General features: G+C 40.0%; 1 protein-coding gene across 2 annotated transcripts in view; it reads left to right on the top strand.

Moving 5' to 3' along the window:
- The window catches only part of LOC145767325 (crystal protein-like), a 245208-nt gene that overhangs the window by 139661 nt on the left and 83867 nt on the right, over positions 1–21680 (top strand). The window contains exon 7 of one of the 2 annotated variants that reach the window (XM_082579124.1): positions 20484–20651. In XM_082579124.1, coding sequence (XP_082435250.1) covers positions 20484–20651 — 168 coding nt within the window. The remainder of the gene's footprint in view (positions 1–20483; positions 20652–21680) is intronic. The other variant, XM_082579125.1, reaches the window with a different exon arrangement.

Consider the following 21680-nt stretch of genomic DNA (forward strand, 5'->3'; position numbering starts at 1 on the left):
GGAGGTTGTGGTTTACCCTATCAAATGCTTTCGAAGCATCTAAAAATACAGAGAAAACAGGACTTCCACGTTTTCTGTAGTAGGACACAGCTTGCTTAAGTACAAAAATGCACATATCTGTGCTATGCTTTGGTTTAAAGCCAAATTGATTATCATTTGTTGTGAGATAATCATTAATGTAAAAAAGTACAACATGCTCAAATAGTTTAGAAATAACAGTAGCAAGAGCAATTGGTCCGTAGTTTGCGATGTCTCTTATGTCACCAGATTTGTTTTTAACAATGGGAACTAATTCAGCTTTAAGACAAGCATTTGGCACATACCCATTACCCAATACCCATGAACACGGCACATATTAAAAAATGATGAAAGATCTACACTGATATTGAAATCTGCATAAACAATGTGCTCAGAAGATATTTTATCACAACCACCAGAGCAATTTAATGGCAATTTATGAAGCAAAGAAGAAACTGTGTCAGCAGAGGTCAGAAATTGGCTAGTATTGTGATAGGCATGTACCTGTATATCATTTAAGTGAGTTGAAACAAACTCTTCATTGACAACTTTTTTACCAGTTGAGTTTAGCAACTGATTAAAGTGACACATCCACATGTTCGAAATGTTTTTACTTCCAACGGCACTTCCGACAGAGGTAGGTAATTGGCACAATCAATGTGCAAGGCGTCGCGTCGGGCTGCTTTGCGTCTTGACAGAATGTGCTGTTTTCATTATGGAATTTTGAGCGATGTGTTATTATCGGGTATTGATCTGAAGTTACCTTTGAATGAGAAATCTGTATTATGTAACGCATTTCCAGAATCGTCTGTAAGCATGCAAATCTGGAATGTTCTGTTGTTTTTCATAATTTCTGAGCGTCGTTTGTCATGACGTCATAAGGATGTTTACCAATGGATCTCTGATTGCGAAATCGTTATTATGTAAGAGTCCTCTACCCTACGTGACCTTCTTTAGACTTCTTTAAGCTTCTGCTTGTTGACATTTTTTTGCAACTTGACAGAACAATGTGACATTACGTAACCTTCTCGATGTTACTAGACCGAAACAACTTTCTATATATAGTGGTGTAGTTTGCGTAATGATTATTATTGAGTTGATTATATTATTATGAGAGTTGTGTAATGAGTTGTCGATAGGTAGTTGGTGCAGAGATTATTGTTGATTGAGAGTTGAAGAAATCGAATACTAGTAGATGAGAATTGGTGCTGATATAAATTGTGTTCGAAATTAGAGTTATTTGAGAAGCCGTTCGTTAAAGTCCTTCAAGAAGTTAGATTATCATTTCACTAGTGGAACCATTCGACATTTAATTGACTGCTTTTCGGTTATAACCCATTAAACTACGTCATTGAATCTTTCCAAGTCTTTTTCCTGGTAAGAGATAGAAAGAAATCGTGACATTCTGGAGGCTCGTCCGGGATAACCGAAAAAGGAATAAAAACCGAAGAATACTGAAAGATTTATTGAAAGAATAATAAATTAACAACAAGCTGTCAAAATGGCGGATACCGTCAAGCATGAGATGATTGAAGACTTACGGAGCATGGCTGAACGAATGGGGCTGAGTGACAATGAAAAGTCTCAGTTTGTGATGGAAGAGTATCACAAGATAATGGCCCAAAAAGCTCAGCGAGAAGCTGACGAAGGAGAAGATAGAAAAGCAGAACGTGAAATAAGGAAAGCAGAACTTGAAGCTAAGGAAAAACGAGCACAGCGTGAAGCTGAAGCTGAAGAGAAGCGAGCACAACTTGAAGCTGAAGAGAAGCGAACACAACTTGAAGCTGAAGAGAAGCGAGCACAACGCGAAGCTGAAGAGAAGCGAACACAACTTGAAGCTGAAGAGAAGCAGGCACAACGCGAAGCAGAAGAGAAGCGAGCACAACGGCAGTACGAAGCAGAAGCTGAAAAAAGAAGAGCGCAATATGAATTGGAAAAGTTAAGAATTGATTTAGAAAGACAAAAGCTGGATATTGGTGAGCGATCTAATTCTACTAATGATAATGTTCGGGATGTTATTGTGGCGCAAGTTAGACGTCCAGATTTGTCATCATTTGTTGAAGAGAAAGATGAGTTGGATAGTTATTTGTTAAGATTTGAAAGATATGCTACAATAGCCAAATTGGAGAAGACAACGTGGGCTACCCAGCTAAGCATGTTATTATCGGGACAAGCTCTTGATGTATATTCAAGACTTTCGCAAAAAGAAGCCATGAACTATGACAGATTGAAGTTAGCTCTGTTAAAGCGATACAATTTGACCGAGCATGGATATCGTCAAAGATTCCGTGAGGCAAAGCCTGAACGACACGAAAGCCCAGGTCAATTTATTGAACGTTTAAGAAACCTTTTGTTAAAATGGTTTGAAGTTTCGGGGCCGAACAATCATTGGACGGATTGGCAAACCTTATAGTTAAGGAACAATTCACAGATTCATGTTCAAAAGATCTTTCAGTTTATTTAAAGGAGAGAAGTCCAAACACTCTAGAAGACATAGCCAGTGTGGCGGAACAGTATTTAGTTGCTCATGATGAGAAGTTGTCGACTGAAGAAACATTGTCATTCGATGATGACGAGGAGCAAACAAATAATTTTAAAGGAGGTGCGGTTCCAAGAGAAGTATGTTGTTTTAATTGTAATGGCTTAGGTCATAAGGCTGTTAACTGCGGGAGGAAGACTAACAGAAATCATCAGGAATCGAGGAAGTGGTGCAATCGTTGCAATAGGCAAGGACACGAAGCGAAGGAATGCAAGGACAAGTCGTTTTCCCGATCCAATCAGTCTGGAAAAGATAAAGACACGGACGTTTATCGAGGTGGTTGTGCGATAATGATTCATGAACCAGCGCTTGACGAGGAGAGACCGGATGAAGATGTTTGCGAAATAATAATACCTGAAGATCACCTTCCAGTAGTAGATGGAAAAGTTGGAAACAAAAAGGTAAAAATTTTACGTGATTCTGGTTCTACGGGTATAATGGTGAGGAGAGATTTGGTTAAAGACAGTCAGTTAACGGGAAAAACTGGAATTGTGATGTCGATAAATAACACTTCAATCCAAGGACCGTTAGCGAAGATATACATCGAAACTCCATATTGTAGTGGGACTGTGAAAGCGTTATGTTTACAAAACTCTTTAGTTGATCTTATAATCGGAAATGTTATTGAGAGAAATTCTGAAGTTACTTGTTATTCTTATGGCAAGAATGGTCACTTTGCTCGAGATTGTTCTGCAGATAATCAGCGACGATCTCACGATTACGGATACTACGAGCGCGAAGAACCGAGAAAAGGAGGCAGGCGACGACCATTTGGAGTTTGCTATAGATGCGGTAAACGCGGACACTTCGCCAGGGAGTGCGTTGCTGACGGCGGACATTCGGAAAACAGACGTTGCCGTAACAACCATTGCTACCGATGTGGGGAGATTGGACACATAGCCAGGAGCTGCCTTTTTGATGAAAAGGCTTGCTACAACTGTCACAGAGAAGGTCACCTGGCCAAGGACTGTCCAGAAAGGAAGTGTTTCCGATGTAAGAAGATGGGTCATCTCGCTCGCCGATGCACTGAAGTCATTGAGGACGTTGGAAACTTTCGCAGAAAACGTGACTATTGTTTTGAGAAAAGCTATCTTTGGTAGATCATACAACGATGGACTTATGAGAATTGATTTATTGAGTAATTAATTGTTTTTGTAATATGTTTTGTATTGATTGTGTTGTAATATTGTTTGCAACAATATTCTAAGGGAGGGGCGTATGTCACAATCAATGTGCAAGGCGTCGCGTCGGGCTGCTTTGCGTCTTGACAGAATGTGCTGTTTTCATTATGGAATTTTGAGCGATGTGTTATTATCGGGTATTGATCTGAAGTTACCTTTGAATGAGAAATCTGTATTATGTAACGCATTTCCAGAATCGTCTGTAAGCATGCAAATCTGGAATGTTCTGTTGTTTTTCATAATTTCTGGGCGTCGTTTGTCATGACGTCATAAGGATGTTTACCAATGGATCTCTGATTGCGAAATCGTTATTATGTAAGAGTCCTCTACCCTACGTGACCTTCTTTAGACTTCTTTAAGCTTCTGCTTGTTGACATTTTTTTGCAACTTGACAGAACAATGTGACATTAGTAACCTTCTCGATGTTACTAGACCGAAACAACTTTCTATAAATAGTGGTGTAGTTTGCGTAATGATTATTATTGAGTTGATTATATTATTATGAGAGTTGTGTAATGAGTTGTCGATAGGTAGTTGGTGCAGAGATTATTGTTGATTGAGAGTTGAAGAAATCGAATACAAGTAGACGAGAATTGGTGCTGATATAAATTGTGTTCGAAATTAGAGTTATTTGAGAAGCCGTTCGTTAAAGTCCTTCAAGAAGTTAGATTATCATTTCACTAGTGGAACCATTCGACATTTAATTGACTGCTTTTCGGTTATAACCCATTAAACTACGTCATTGAATCTTTCCAAGTCTTTTTCCTGGTACGAGATAGAAAGAAATCGTGACAGTAATGAACATCTTTGTGATCCAGACTGTCTAATTTTATCTCAAAATGTTTTTGTCGAGGAATCTGCATGAAATGCTTTGGCAATTTCATGATCTCTGTTACTTTTGCACTTTCGTAGAGCAGATTTGAATATTTTACGAGTAACAGACATAGCCTTGTGTATGCTGCCATTTTTAGGTTTGCTACTGTCAACCCAGTCCAGGTACGTAGCTCTGGCTTGCTTGTGGAGGAACTTGACGGGATTGTTCCATCCACGAGTTGAATAAGTGGATATTTTCTTATGTTTAACTAAAATAACTTTTCTCGAGAAATCTAGGAAAACCTCTACGATACTATCATAAAACTTGTCAATCTCCTTTAAAAGAGATTTATCACAGCAGAGAGAGTTTTGACATATGGCAGAATCAGCTTGCTAAGAAATGTGAGCTAACCTGTGTTTGGGTTCTTGAGCATAGCGTTCTAATTGCTGCTGGGATGCTGCTTTCCAAGAGAAAGTACTTGAATTGGTATATTTAGGATCAATGAAATCCAATTTCGGGAGCGACTTACAGTTGAAGTTAACCGATGAGGGTCGATGGTCGGATGTAATATAGTCATTAAGGACTTCTACCTTACAAATGGATTGGTGTAGAGCGGTAGAAGTGACACAATGATCAATCCAGCTACATGTCCCATGAGCATCACTAATGTAGGTAAATGATTCAGCAAGTAATAGGACCATGTCTGAAATAATCAGGTCCTGGTCTGTACAGAAGCTTTTGAACATGCTTTCAAACATATTTTTGTAACTTGCATTAAAGTCACCTAGGATACAAGTGTTGTTGCTTGGGCAGTCAAAAAGCATACTTTCTAATTTACCCAAGTATTCTAAGTATTTGTCCTCATTGTTATCACAGCAGTAAGGTAGATAGACAGTTATAAGGACCATGTCTGCTTCCCCTATTGCAACTTCAAGGCCAATAATAGATGAATCATCACTTTGAAAAACAGAAGCAGGAATGCTTTTTCTCCATAGGATGGCAGTGCCACCATAAGGTCTACCTGTATGTCACGGTTTCTTTCTATCTCTTTCCAGGACAGAGACTTGGAAAGGTTCAATGACGTAGTTTAATGGGATATTAGCGAAAGGCAGTCAATTAAATGTCGAATAGTTCTACTAGTGAAATGATAATGAAAATTCTTGAAGGACTTCAACGAACGGCTTCTCAAATAACTCTAATTTCGAACACAATTTATATCAGCACCAATTCTCATCTAATTGTATTCAATTACTTCAAGTCTCAATCAACAATAATTTCTGCATCTATTACCTACTACCACAACAATCTACAACTCATAATACAACTCTCATAATAATCACAATGCAAATTACATCACTATTTATTTATAGCAGGTTGTTTGGTCCAGCAACTTCGAGAAGGTTGCGCAATGTTACATCATACGAACTCATTCTTCTGTCAAGTTGTAAACAAGCATGTTAAAGAAGCTTCCAGATTTTCACGTAGCAGTAGAATGATCTGAAAATACATCACATAATAAAGAATTCGCAATCAGCACTTTACTACAGGGTAGTAACCAATAATAACATATCACATAAGAATTCCACAATAAAAACAGCACGTTCGGTCAAGATACAAAGCAGCTTGTCGCGAGACCTTGCACATGGATTGTGACATACTCTTAGAATATTGTTGCCCTCTCTTTGAATATTGTTGCAAACAATATAGCAACACAATCAATACAAAACACATTACAAAACAATTATTTAATCAATAAAACAGTTCTCATAAGTTATCTCCAATGACACATTTGTCCATCGTTGTATGATCTACCAATAACAGCGCTTCTCAAAACAATAGTTATCACGTTTACTGCTAAAGTTTCCACCGTCCTCAATGACTTCAGTGCACCGGCGAGCAAGATGACCCATCTTCTTACATCGGAAACACTTCCTTTCTGGACAGTCCTTGGCCAGATGACCTTCTCTGTGACAGTTGTAGCAAGCCTTTTCATCAAAAGGGCAGCTCCTGACTATGTGTCCAATCTCCCCACATCGGTAGCAGTGGTTGTCACGGCAACGTCTGTTTTCTGAATGTCCGCCGTCAGCAACGCACTCTCTGGCGAAGTGTCCGCGTCTATCGCATCCATATCAAACTCCAAATGGTCGTCGCCTGCCTCCTTTTCTCGGTTCTTCGCGCTCGTAGTATCCGTAATCGTGAAATCGTCGCTGATTATCTGCAGAACAATCTCAAGCAAAGTGACCATTCTTGCCATAAGAATAACAAGTAACTTCAGAATCTTTCTCAGTAACATTTCCCATTATAAGATCAACTAAAGGGTTTTGTAAACATAGCGCTTTCACAGTCCCACTACAATACGGAGTTTTGATATATATCCTTGCTAACGGTCCTTGGATTGAAGTGTTATTTATCGACATCACATGGCCATTTTTTCCTGTTAACTGACTTTCTTTAACCAAATCTCTCCTCACCATAATACCCGTAGAACCAGAATCACGTAAAACTTTTACCTTTTGGTTTCCAGCTGTCCCAGTTACTACCGGCAGGTAATCTTCAGGTATTATTATTTCGCAAACATCTTTTTTCGTCTTCTTGCCCGTTTTCTTTTCCAACTGATCTTCTTCATCGGGTTTCTCCTCAAGCTGTGGTTCATGAATCATTATCGCACAACCACCACGATAAACGTCCGTGTTTTTCCCGTTCTTCCCAGACTGATTTGGATAGGGAAAACGACTTGTCCTTGCATTCCTTCGCTTCGTGTCCTTGCCTATTGCAACGATTGCACCACTTCCTCGATTCCTGATGATTTCTGTTAGTCTTCCTCCCGCAGTTAACAGCCTTATGACCTAAGCCATTACATTTAAAACAACATATTTCTCTTGGAATAGCACCTCTTTTAAAATTATTTGTTTGCCTCTCGTCATTATCGAATGACAACGTCTCTTCGGTCGACAACTTCTCATCATGGGTAACTAAATACTGTTCCGCCACACTGGTTATATCTTCTAGAGTGTTTGGACTTCTCTCCTTTAAATAAACTGAAAGATCTTTTGAACAAGACTTTGTGAATTGCTCCTTAACTATAAGGTTTGCCAATGCATCTAGCGATTGTTCAGCCCCCGAAACTTCAAACCATTTTAATAAAAGGTTTCTTAAATGTTCAATAAACTGACCTGGGTTTTCGTGTCGTTCAGGCTTTGCCTCAGGGAATCTTTGACGATATCCATGTTTGGTAAAATTGTATCGCTTTAACAGAGCTAACTTCAATCTGTCATAGTCCATGGCATTTTCTTGTGAAAGTCTTGAATATACATCAAGAGCTTGTCCCGATAATAACAACATGCTTAATTGAGTAGCCCACGTTGTCTTCTCCAATTTGGCTATTGTAGCATGTCGTTGAAATCTTAACAAATACTTATCTAACTCATCTTTCTCTTCAACAAATGATGACAAATCTGGACGTCTAACTTGCGCCACAATACCATCTCGAACATTATTGTTAATAGAATTAGATCGCTCACCAATGTCCAGTTTTTGTCTTTCTAAATCATGTCTTAGCTTTACCAATTCATATTGCGCTCTTCTTTTTTCAGCTTTTGCTTCTCGTTGTGCCCGTTTCCCTTCAGCTTCGTTGTGCTCGTTTTTCTTCAGCTTCAAGTTCTGCTTTCCTTATTTCAGGAGCAGCTCTTCTTTCTTCTCTTTCGTCAGCTTCTTGCTGAGCTTTTTGGTCCATTATCTTGTGATACTCTTCCATCACAAACTGAGACTTCTCATTGCCACTCAGCCCCATTCGTTCAGCCATGCTCCCTAAGTTTTCGATCATCTCATTTTGACGGTATCCGTCATTTTGACAGCTTGTTGTTGATTTATTGTTCTTTCAGTTGTAAACTGCACACCACATTATCTATCAATGTCCTGTATACCGACCACAAGATAGACATGTGGACCTAACACGCTCGATGAATACACAATCCATTGGCTGCTGCGCCTGGATGTAACAACGTAATCTGTGGCGGCCTCAAACGCAAGAAGAAAAAGAAGATGCAGAGATGATGCCACATCTCTGCGGTTGTATGAGACACCCTTTAATTGATCTTTATTGTTACCTTCTATCAGGACTTTGTGTGGTTGTAGGCTCTATCCCAAAGTTATTAGAAACATTGAAGAAACTTTTTACTAAGATACCAGTAGGCCAGTTGGCAGTATCCAGACATGTTTTCATTGAGATTCCTGATACAGAAACTTTAAAAGAACAATAGCGATCAAATTTTGTTTGCAACTTCATAAAGCTTATAGCAGTGGCTTCAGGAAACTGCTTAGATGCAAAAGATGTGATAGTTTCTGTAGTTGTGTCTGGCTGAAGCCTTGAGACAAAGATGTGTGCTGGAATGTGTATGGCTTTTAAGCCTGATGAGGAATCAAGCTGGCCTAGACGTGGCTTGCGCCGTCTTTTCTTAACTTCAACGCATTTATCCTTTCTGACATTAGATTCAGGTTGGACCTTATCAGAGGTAATCTTGCGGAGATACTTAGAGATATTATCCACTGTAATCATGGAGTTGTGTCGTTTCACTACATTGGAATATGACTGTTAAGCAGGGACAGGTAGTACCAGTTTAGCTGGTTGTTCAGTAGTTGGAAACACACTTCCTGCCACTGCTTTTTCATGTAAGGATTTGATTTCATGAATCATTGCTTTCAAATCAGATATGGTGCTGGTCAATGCATCAATAAAAGAGACTTCAGATTCCTTGGAATGTTTCAACTGTTTCATGTTATTTTTCAGTGTGAGGATGTTATGAACCATGCTTGCTGCATCTACATTGTGTACATCAACAGATGGGAAGTCACATGTGGCTGTGACAAAAATTTAAGTTTTGGACTGATCATCATGACCTGACATTTCATGCAAAACTTTAAGAATAGGCTATATTTTACAGATTTTTCCAGCTTCGAGGGGCCTTTTCTAGTCATCAGTCTTTTATTGCTCTCATCTTTGTAGACCTTTTCATGCAGTAGGCTACAGATTTTGATTCTGCTATGATATTTTCCTCATAATGATCACTCACAAGCTTGATGATAGTGTCACTATCAACCATGCTCATACGATTGTACACAAACCACAGCAAGGAGTTGATGACTACTTCCTTCATGTTGTTTGGACGTATTCAAATTCACTTTTCATTTCAATTATCATTACAACAAATCTTATTAAATTTCACTCTTAAATCACCTTATTCAAATAGAATCAATCTTAGAATCAAACTATTTAACAACCATCAATGCATCTAGTACGGTGTCAACCGCCCGGAACAATATTTTATAAGTTTGCAATCTTTTTCGATGGTTTTGCTACTACAGTAGATATTACAAATTTACAAAGATGATTGCATACCCATAAAGGAATGCATAAAGAATTCAATAATTGGTAGTGGGAAGAATAAAAGGGCCTCGATAAAGGAAAGAGGCTGTATTAGAGAGGTTGCTGAAGATGTGGGATTGGTAGGAGAAGGTAATTTGTGCAATAGACCTGTTCTGGCAAATTTAGATATTTGCAATACAAGTCTAGTAAAAATACAACAAGCCCTTTTTGGAAATCGAAAATTCACACAAGCCACTCCACTTTGTTGGATTTCAGTCAGAATACTGCATAAAAGTGTTGCTTAGTCATGTCCAGGTGTGACGAGGTATGCCTGAATTATAAGCTCCCTGCTACAATCCGGTCGACTGCTTCAGCCCAATACTAGTCTGTAGCAGAACAAGCCTGCTCAGTGTCGGAGCGCTCGGCACTTGCCAAGGAAATTTACCCCATATATAACTAAAGCTGCCGTTTGGTTACTGGTTGTCTCAAACTAACCAATATCACGTCACTACACATTTTGTCTTGATTTGCTCTTCCCATCATCAGAAGAAACTGGACCAGCAGAAAAAAAATCTTGTCAGGACATGGACTTGGGACATTAAACCTGTTCAAAAATTCACATTTTAAACGTTTTAGCCTCTTGCATTGACTTCCATAGTTTTAAAAAATCCGAAAATAGCTATTTTGCTCTCAGATGATGGTAGGAGAGACCGGGAATAGTTCGGATGCGGGGATACCTCGGATAAGGCATTTGACGTCACAGTAGAGTATTGTTAAATCACGTTTACCAAAGCTTTGTGCCTCCATTACAAATCAGGATAAAGTTTGCAAGTATGTCTAGTTTTCTTAGAAAGTTGAGGTCAAAAAAGTAACTTCATCAGTGATAACGAGATTTCAAAATTGTACGTGTAAGGTCATAATTCTGTTGCAGTGAACCAAAACAAACTTTTTATTGATTGAGGTAGTAGTTAGAAAGCAATATTCAGATAAGCAAGTGATGATTTTGACCAGCAGTTAATCAGGTGGCCATATTTTCTTAACTTTCCTGTAATCACGTGGTCGGGGATACTTCGGACACAATGGCCGAAGTATCCCCGAGGAAAAAGTCAAGCTTAAACAAAATCTTATTTTCCGATCTTTTGAATAATTTATTGGATTTTAAAGACATAATGGTTCGGACATATAAAAGAAAAACAAATATTCTGTAATAACTGTCAAATCAACTCAAAACGTCTGCATAAAATTGCTGTCCGAGATGACGCCAGGCATGTCCGAAATGACCCCGGTACCGGGGTGACTTCGGACATTTGAAGACCGTAGAGATTATGCTTTTTATAAGCACTTCCGGTTTGCTGAAACAAACGATACTCCTACCCTTTTTCGGAAAAGCTTTACGGTTTACAACAAAATAAAATTTACAAACTTGCTGTGTAATTTAAAAAAAATATGGGCTGTTTTCGAAAATTCGTCCAAGCTATCCCCGGTCTCCCCTATACCCTGCCCCAAAAGCCCTAAGCATTTCCATTTTTGCCAAAATCACCCATTTTTGACCAGTTAAAAGCCATGATCCTGACGCTTGAATTCTTTATTTCAACAAAAAGCACTTTTAATAATAGTAAAAACAGAGTGAAACTGTTCACCAGGCATTTGATAAATAAAGTGACTTGCGTTCTTCTGGTGACTATACACACTTTCATTGACGAGACGTTACCATTTCTTGTCGAATGCGACGCGTCAGAGGTTGCAGTTTCTGCTACTCTTAACCAAGCAGGAAGACCAATTGCTTTTATGTCAAGGACTTTGCAAGGGCACGAACGGCGTTATCCTGCCGCAGAAAATCATAGAGGCCGTTCGCAAATGGGAGCATTTCCTGGAGAGGCAAAATTTCACTTTGGTCACAGACCAAAAGTCGGTACCATTTATGTTCGACAACAGGAGACGCACGAAAGTTAAAAATAATAAAATACAGTGTTGGTGTCTCGAACTCGCATCATTATTCTATACAGTGCAATAAAGACTCGGAAAAGACAATACCAGACCTGATGCATTAACTAGAGCGTATTGCGCGTCTACCGCCAGTTACAATCTAAACGAAATTCATCAGAACCTTTGCCACCCTGGTGTGAGGAGACTTTCCCACTTCGTACGGTCCAAAAACTTTCCATTCTCAATAGATGACATAAATCGGTGTGTAGTAACTGCAGAAAATGCGCAGAAGTAAAACCAAGATTTTTTACGCAGCAACAAGGCACTCTTGTTAAAGCTACTCTCCCCTTCGAACGTATATCAATTGACTTCAAAGGACCATTACCATCCAGTAGTCGCAATGTGTATTTGCTCGTAATAGTAGATGAATTTTCTCGTTTTCCATTCTGTTATCCATGCTCAAATGTGTGCACCGAAACGGTGATTAAGTGTCTTGATAATATATTTTCTTTATGTGGTTTCCCTAGTTTTGTACACACTGATAGCACTGGTCAACAGCCAATTTGCTTCTGAAACGAATGAGGTCAATCCTGGCTAATTTGAGGTCGCTGATCACGAATATCAACTTGAAATTTGTTGATTAGCTCTAGTTTTTGAGATATGGCACCATGCCAAAATGTGCTTTACTTGCTGACGCCGAAAGCAGTGTGTGTTTTTCTGTTGCAGCTTGCATCGGTCAGATAGAGTTGGGCACTTAATATATTTGTTGGAAGGTAGATGACATGTCTATTTATATTATTTTGATATATCTTTGAGTTGGGTTGTTCGCTTGCTTCTTTTGTAAAAACTTCATGTGTTTGGTCTTAATTGCTCTTTCTGCGGAAGCCTCGTAAATGCATAAATAAAGCAGACAATTTCAGCTACATTTGTGTTGAAATAACTTTTTCTTCACAAAAGCGAAGTATATCGGCTGTGGTCAGGAAAGCATACCACTTGTATTTTGCATGCAAAGTTGGTGATCAGGGCAAGAGTTGGGCCCCTCACATATGCTCTAACTCCTGTGGTGCAAATCTTGGGCACTGGCTAAACGGAAAAAGAAAATGTATGCCCTTTGCTGTTCCAATGATTTGGAGAGAACCTATTGACCACATTAGCCATTGCTAATTTTTCATGACCCCTCCGGTTTGTAAAGGTTTGTCGAGAAAGAAGAAGCAAAGTATTCAATACCCAAATATTCCATCAGCGATTCGTCCAATACCGCATGGAGAATTACTGCCTGTTCCTGAGACACCTCAAGAATTCACACTGGATCCAGACGATGAAGAAAGTGTAAGTTCTGTGAGTAGTGATGGATTTCCAATGTCACAGGAATCATACGTTGAAACATTGTCTTCCAAAGAACCTTATAACTCAAAATAAATTACACGATCTTATCCTCAGAACTTTTGAAATCTATACTTCAACAATGGAGTCTTCTGACAGAAAACGTAAGGATATCCAAATACCGTGACCGTCAACAAGAGCTAGAATCATTCTTTTTTGCAGAAGGTGATCTTGTAGCATGCAGCATAGTAAGTGAATTAATGACAGCCCTGAATATTAGTTATGTGGTCACAGCGGTAAACCATAATCTCTTCGTGGGAAAATTGTAACATAAAATTCCCGCATCCGTTCGTCTGTATGTAATGACCGAAAGAAACACTCTTTTGAAAACGTCTATTCAAAATTGTATTTCTGTAAAATTAGCCACCTGGCTGTTAAAATTGGAGTGCAACACCGTACACCACTAAAACTTGTCACTACAACAAACTACTTAGATAAAGACGGAATTTTCGTCCAGCTGACAAGCACTAAGCAAACAGTTGAATATGCTACCAACTTTTAAGCAACCATTTTACGAATGACCAGAATACATTGCAATATCTCAAACTCACGTACGCAGTTACTGTGACGTCATAGTGAAACCTTGTGAAGTAATTCTCAACAGGTGTGATACAAGTCTTACGAACGATGGTGCAATCTTGGCTCATTTTTAGGAAAAATTCCATGACGTAATACGCTAAGATTCAGTAGACCTGAACGGTTTTTATATGACGTTTGATTTGGTAAACAATTGTCTGGAACATTATGATCCACCTGAATGGAGGTTGTTCATCGATTCATCTAAGACAAGTCAAGGCTGTTTTACTGCATAGTGGAAACACCATGCCATCAATCCCAGTGGGTTACGTAGTTCATATGAAGGAGACATATGACAACATAAAGCAACTTCAAAGATGCACAAAGTATGACCAACATCAATAGCAGCTGTGTTGTGACATAAAGGTAGTATAGCTCTTGTTATGGGTCTGCAGCTATACGTTATACTAAGTACTGCTGTTATCGTTGTGAATGAGATAGTTGAGCGAAAGATTCCCACTACATCACGAAAGACTGGCCTCTCCGTCAATCATTCACTCCAGGGGAGAAAAACGTTCTACATCCAGCACTTGTTGAATCATATAAGATTTTGTTGCCGCCGTTGCACATAAAACTGGGCTTAGTAAAGAACTTCGTCAAGGCAATGAACAAGGCAGGAGCTGGTTTCATGTACCTCGGCAAACAATTTTCTCGAATGAGCGAAGCAAAAATAAAGGAAGGTGTGTTTATAGGTCCCAGATAAGGCACCTTCTCAAAGACGGTGGATTTGATCAAGTGTTGGTTGGCAAAGTATTTCCTATAACCATTCTGTCAAAAGTGTCGACTCCACTCTTGGTGCTGTTGTAATACAAGATTACTTTGGATGCAGCAGGCTTGGGGTTCATTGGACCCCACGGCACAAAATGCTATTATTTTTATCTATGCTACAAACGTTTGCTTGAAATCAATAATTATTATATTCTCTTAAAGATCAAGCAAAGCTGAGAAAAGTCAAGGTATATCATATCGCATCTGCTATATGTCCTTAGAATTCGCAGAGCGAAATTTGTTTTGGGGTCCATTGGACCATACGTACGGTAGACAGAGGGCTAAGCACTTTGTTATTCGTGAACGGTTTCGCTTCTGGAGCAACTTGAAGCGAAAACCAGGTAAGACTGTTCCAGAATTTGGTGTACGAATAAGGCAAGCCTCTGCCATGTGCGACTTTTCTTTTATTACTAATCCATTTGCGTACTTGTTTTACGTGCTCGGTAGGAAACAAAGCAGTTCTTAAAGCTCTCTTTAAAATTAAACCTGACGATCTTACTTTTTCACATGCTCTTGAAATAGCCATAGAAACTGAAAACGCTGCCAAAATGGCTAAGGAAACGGTGTTTGGCACTGAATCGTCGGTGGTACATAAAGTTAAAGGCACCGATAGACGATTTCCTTTCGAGAAATCTACAGTGGTTAGTGCTAATACGAACAAGCAAAGTCAGTGCTATCGATGTGGTAATTCTATTCACTATGCTAACCACTACAGATTTAAAAATGCGGTCTGTCATTTCTGTAAGCTTACCGGACTAAGGGGTGGCCACAGATTCAATAACATTGACCTGGCAGATGCTTATAACCAGATTAGGCTAGGTCTAATGAGTCGAAAAATATTGGCATTGAGTCCCATAGAGCGTTTCAGAAGCGCTATCTCGAACTGTCGAGCGCTCCCGGGCGCAGATTGTAACAGCGACCACAACCCCGTGGTAGCCACGCTCCGGGTAAAACTACGCAAGAACTCAATAAGCAAACAACAAAACTCTCCAAAATTAGACTACGAGCAGTTATTGTCAAACTCCCAATTACAATCCGACTACAATGTAGAGGTCAAGAACAGGTACGCTGCCCTGTGTGACTCAACTATGAATAAAGAAATCTCTGACGACTTGTCTTCAAAATGGACAGCTCTTCGTACCGCCATCACAGAATCGGCCGAAGCAGTTATACCGCACAAAGCAAAAGCTGCCAATCAAGTATGGATGACCGACGAAGTTCTAAAGCTCATGGATAAGAGAAGAGAATCGAAGAAAGATCTGAAAAATTTCAACTCACTAAATAAGGAAATCAAAACTCGATGTAAGCAACTGAAAGAACGATGGTGGAACCAACAGTGTGACGAGATTGAGCGTAGACCATCCATTGCTCACATCCAAGTGAAGAAGATGCAAAAGAACTCTGTGCACTCCTGCACAGGCTGCATCAAAGCCAAAAACGGTAACATCTTGCTGGAGAAGGATGAAATCCTCAAGAGATGGGCTGAATATATCAGAGACTTGTTCGACGATGCTCGTGGAAACAAACCTGCGATATCGAAAGAGATGGATGGACCACCGATTCTAGAAAGTGAGATACGTCACGCTATAAAGAAAGCCAAATTGAAAAAAGCTCCAGGTCCTGACGCTGTGCATACAGAAACCCTTAAGGTTTTAGACGATTTTGGAATAAAAAAGTTGACTGAAATCGCGAACGAGATTTACGACAGCGGAAAAATTCCGGAAGACCTATTACAATCGATCGTCATCACATTACCGAAGAAACCCGGGGCGATTGATTGCGAACTACACCGCACAATCAGTCTAATGAGTCATGTCACCAAAATTTTTCTGACCGTTTTACTCCATCGACTACGCAGATGCATCAATCCCGAAATCTCAGATGTGCAATGCGGATTTGTGAAAGACAAAGGAACTAGAAACGCCACATTCCTAATCAGAACACTTGCTGAGAGGTCGATAGAACACAGAGAAGACCTGTACCTCTGCTTTATGGACTACAGCAAAGCTTTCGACCGCGTTAGACATGAGCCACTCATGGAGATGCTTGACAGCCTAGACACAGATGGTAAAGACCTTCGACTTCTCAGAAATCTCTACTGGGATCAATCAGCAGCAGTCCGGATAGATGGCGAGCTGAGCAAGTGGACACAAATTCGGAGAGGTGTTAGACAGGGGTGCGTAGTTTCACCTGATCTTTTCTCACTCTACGGCGAAATGATCTTACGACATCTAGATGACGAAGAAGGCGTCTCTGTAGGCGGACAACACTTCAACAACATAAGATACGCAGACGACACAGTACTAATCGCCACATCAAACTCCAGTTTACAAAATTTACTCAACATAGTCATTAAGCAAAGTGAGAACCTTGGCCTTAATTTGAATGCAACAAAAACCTTCTGCATGACCATCTCATCAAAAGAAATAACTCCAGTATGCACTATCAAAATACAAAATACAACAGTCTCACAAGTAAATAGTTTCAACTATCTGGGTTCTATGGTCACTTCGAATGGTCGATGCTGGAGCGACGTAAAATCAAGAATTGCACAATCCAAACAAGCTTTCATCAAAATGGACAAAATACTGAAATCTAATTCAATCTCTCTAAACACTAGAATAAGAATTTTACATGTGTACATTTGGTCAGTTCTGCTATATGGCTGTGAATCCTGGACTGTATGCCAGAAGATAGAGAAGAAGATCAACAGTGCTGAAATTTGGTTCATTCGTAGAATGATGGGAATTAACTGGATGGATAAAATCACTAACGAAGAAGTGTGGAGACGCTCTGGGTGCACCCCTGGCGTCCTCATCACAACCATCAAAAAAAGGCAAATGACATTTATCGGGCATGTCTACCGCAAACGCGAAATTGAACACTCGGTAATGATGGGGCGATTTCCTGGTCAGAGGTACCGGGGACGTCCACGTTTGGAAATCTTCAAAAATCTTTCAACATGGACAAACCAAAATTTTGAAAACCTAATTAGAAGTATGGACAATCGATCGTTGTGGAGACTCACGGTAGCCGACGCCTTATTCAGGCATGGCCGATGATGATGATGACCCATAGAAGGGTTTTAGTACAACTCTTCGACCCCAGGCCATTTCCGAAAGATAATTATAATGGATGATCTAACTAGACCCTCCAGGTGTAGCAGTCTACCTGAATGACATTTTGATAAGTGAAGCTACAGCAGAAGAGCATTTCCAGAACTTTAAACGACTACTCAATCGTTTATCTTTGAAAGGTCTTAGATGTAGGAAAGAAAAATGCCAATTTGCCCAGGCAAATGTCGAGTACCTAGGCCATAATTTTTCTAAACAGGGGATTTCTAAGGGTCTTAAAGTCGATGCCGTACCGAACATGCCTGCTGGTTGGTTGGTTTTGAATCTTTATCCTCGGACTGACAAAGCCTTGATTGGTTATTCCTGGTAGTTTCGCTTACTTGTAGAGGCTCTTGACGCAGGGCCGGTTACCGATATTAGCAGAGTGAAGTTTTCCGGTTGTTGAAGTGTTGTTGCCGTGGAATTATTCCATCCACTATGTGCCACTGAATGGAGAGCAGTCCTTAAAATGCGTTGCTCAAGCGTACACCCCGAGAGTCGAATCAGCGCGGAGTGATCTTGAGCCGGGCGCGTAACCACTGAGCTAACGATCCTGCTCCTTCCAATGTTGGCACCTTACGTTCTTTTGTGGGGTCGGTTAAATTTTATTGTAAGTTTATGCCCTCAGATTTCTCTGGTAGCGCAACCGTTATATCAATTAACCAAGAGTGGTGTTCCTTGGAGATGGGAACACAAGGAAAAATGCGCTTTTGCAAAATTGAAGACGTTTCTTTCCACAGACGATGTTCTCGTACACTTTAACCGGTTGCTTCCTTCAGGAATTGCATGCATCAAGCTTGGGCATTGGCGTCACGTTGTTTCACCGCTCCCGGGACGGAAGCGAGAGGCCAATAAACATCGACAAAATATCAAAGAAACTACAGCCAAATCCAAACGGAGGCTTTGTTCATCATCTTCGATTTGAAAAAATTCTACCAATACCTATACGGTAGGGATTTTATTTTAGTAAACACTCTTTGGTCCAGATAAGCCTATCCCCTCGCTGGCGGCTAACCGGTTAGCATGCTGGGCGTTGTTTTGGAGTCAATTTAGTTATACTATAGAGTATCGAAAAATAACGCACCACCAAAATACTGACGCTTTGAGCCGTCTTCCATCTAACGATGACCCGATTTTTGATGGGGAGAAAAGTGCAGATGATAGTGATATTGTTTGCGCAATTGATACGTTGGACTCGCAGGTGAGTCATTCCAATTCTTCCACTTTGCGCAAGGAAACTTCTAAGAATCCAGTTTTGTCTAAAATCATTCGCTTCACACAAGAAGGATGGCCTGCGAAGTCAAATGCTAACGAACCAATCGAACAGTTTAGAAGAGTAGTGATTCTCTAACAGCATGTTATTGTTGTTTACTATATGGTTCCAGAGTAGTTATTCCTTTTAAACTCCGCAATGGTATTCTTTCTCTTTTAAAAGTCATTTCGGCATGTAGCACATGAATCAGCTGGCCAGGACAGCAGTCTACTGGCCCAATACCGATGCGGACATTGTCGACCTCTGCCGAACATGCACTACATTTGGTGAGCATCAAGCTGCACCAAGCAAGGCTCCTATCCACCCATGGATAGCTCCAGAGAAGCCTTGGAGTGGAATTTATGTCGATCACGCTATTAATGTTTTAGGTTCTACTTGGCTTATTGTTACCGATGCTTATAGTAAGTATCCTTCCATTCACCCAACTTCTTCCGTATTGACGTCTGTTACTATTGATCTTTTAGAGCAGTACTTTTCCTATTTTGGATATCCCCACTCCATTGTCTCAGATAATGTGACTACGTTCTCTTCGGAAGAATTACAGATTTATTGTAAAGTTGGGGGAATAGTACACATCACTGGAGCACCATACCATCCAGATACGAATGGTGATGCCAAGCGTTTGGTGCGCACTTTCAAGCAGGCTTTGATAAGATCATCGTTACCGCCTAGAGGTGCAACCACTCGATTCTTGATGCAGTTTCGCCGTACGCCTAATGCCAGTTGTTACTCCCAGTGAGTTATTAAACCACCATCAATTACGTACTAAATTAGATATCTTACTTCCTTCCTCAGCTCAGATCACGAAAATGTCGACAAGTCCTCCACCACGGAAACAAAACCGAAAAACAATTGTTTGATGTTGGTGATCCTTGTTATGATTTGTACTTTGGTTCCAGGCAAAACCGAAGCCCTCGTTAGGTTCCTGCCGTCGTGGTGAAGCGACATGGGAGTCGTATTTTACAGGTTCCAGTGCACCCTAGAATTGCAATATGGAGACGCCATATCAACCAGCTACGTCCGCGTTACATCTCGCCGGAAGGCAGGGATCCAGGGGAGACTACCTTCACGTCGTCATCGACAGCCGACAAGGTTCCTGATCTTTCGACGCCGATAGCAACCGAGGACTCATCACCGTCATCGGTCTCGAATCAAGGACATATATTGAGGCAGTCACAGAGAAGACGCCAACCACCCCTTCGTTATGGGTGGTCATAAGTTTTATTGGGGAGGTGTTGTGTATTTTGGTTTATTTTCGTTGAAACAATGTACCTTGCTTTTGTTCTCCTTAGGTCTTCTCTTTTGTGTTTGTGTTAATCAGCGCTTCTCGTTTTGTTTCACAATATATTTTGGGTGCACGCCTTTTGAAAGCATTTTCTTACGATTTTGAATACAAGTAGAAAAATTTTGTATGACTCTTGTTGAATGAGTTAAAAACACTACAACAACTATATGGCTTAAATATACAGCAGCTCACATTTGACCAATCGAGGTAACGTACCAAACCGCTTTGACAGTTGTTTTATTTAGAACAAAGCTCAGAAGAAACCGATGCTATTGGGGGCGACTGTCGATGAAGGGATGATATTTGTTGCAGAGGCGTTCCCGGAACCAATGAATGACGTGACTTATAAAGCGTTGCTTCGAATAGTTTTCAAGCAAGATTTCGATCAAGTGATACTGAAGTACCCCGGTCAGGTTGGTTTGACAGAAAATATTTTTGTAATGAAAAAGTATAAAACCAAATGTTTATCTGAGACGATGAGAAGATAGATAGCGCAGTTTAACTAAATACCAAACGACAAGCAGGTAGTGAAATAATCAAAGTTTCCTTTTTTGAGTGCGTCCACAGAAATCGTCTTGAGTCTTAAGTGTTGCTGGGCCTGGGTCAGCCGTTTACAGCAGAGAAACATTAAATCACATTACATCGATAAAAAGTAGTTGATTTTATTTTAGTTTGGCAACACCTTCTCTAAGTAAAGTTTGACTTATTGAAATAAATCTATAAGTTAAATAAAATAATAAGTTTAATAAATTGTGGTAAGTATGATTTGGCTTTATTAAACTTAAACCTCGAATCTGCAAAAGAATAACCACGTTACAATACAATTCAAAGTTACCACCAAACCAGCTAAACCAACATCTTCATTCTTCACTACAAGCTGCACAAATTGAACTGCGAACAGAAACGTAGTTTCACCAACAGTGAACAATGCAATCGACACGTCGACCTCAGGCACTGGCTTCAGGCATCAGAGCACTAGTCTTGTTCAATTACAGCTCACTATGCTGTTAGTGACAACCACGAAGATATGAGATCGACACCTCAATTCGTAATTAACGTTATCATCCATCATGCTAGCACTCCACTACAACATTGTTGAAAAAACACTCATACAAGCAAACAGTAGCCTAAACCTTTCCCACAGCCAACCAATGAAGCGTGACGTTGAAAACAAACCACTTTCAAGAACTGAAATCGTAGCAGTGAAGCACAGTTTTTGAACGTTTTGATCGAACCATCGCTCATTTTAGTCGTACATTTTGTACTAAAAGTACTTTTTTGACTGAGTAATACAGTTAAGTTATTTATTTTCAGAAAAAAAAATTGAATTTACTACAGGGCCTTAGCCCATGGGCCTAACTACCGCCGGCACAGCTCAGACTATAGCCTACTGCACCGGACCACTGAACGAAAGGACCTCGTATTGATAAATCTTATTTCAA

This window comes from Aplidium turbinatum, chromosome 3 (assembly GCF_918807975.1).
Source record: "Aplidium turbinatum chromosome 3, kaAplTurb1.1, whole genome shotgun sequence".
In the NCBI taxonomy this organism is placed as follows: domain Eukaryota; kingdom Metazoa; phylum Chordata; class Ascidiacea; order Aplousobranchia; family Polyclinidae; genus Aplidium; species Aplidium turbinatum.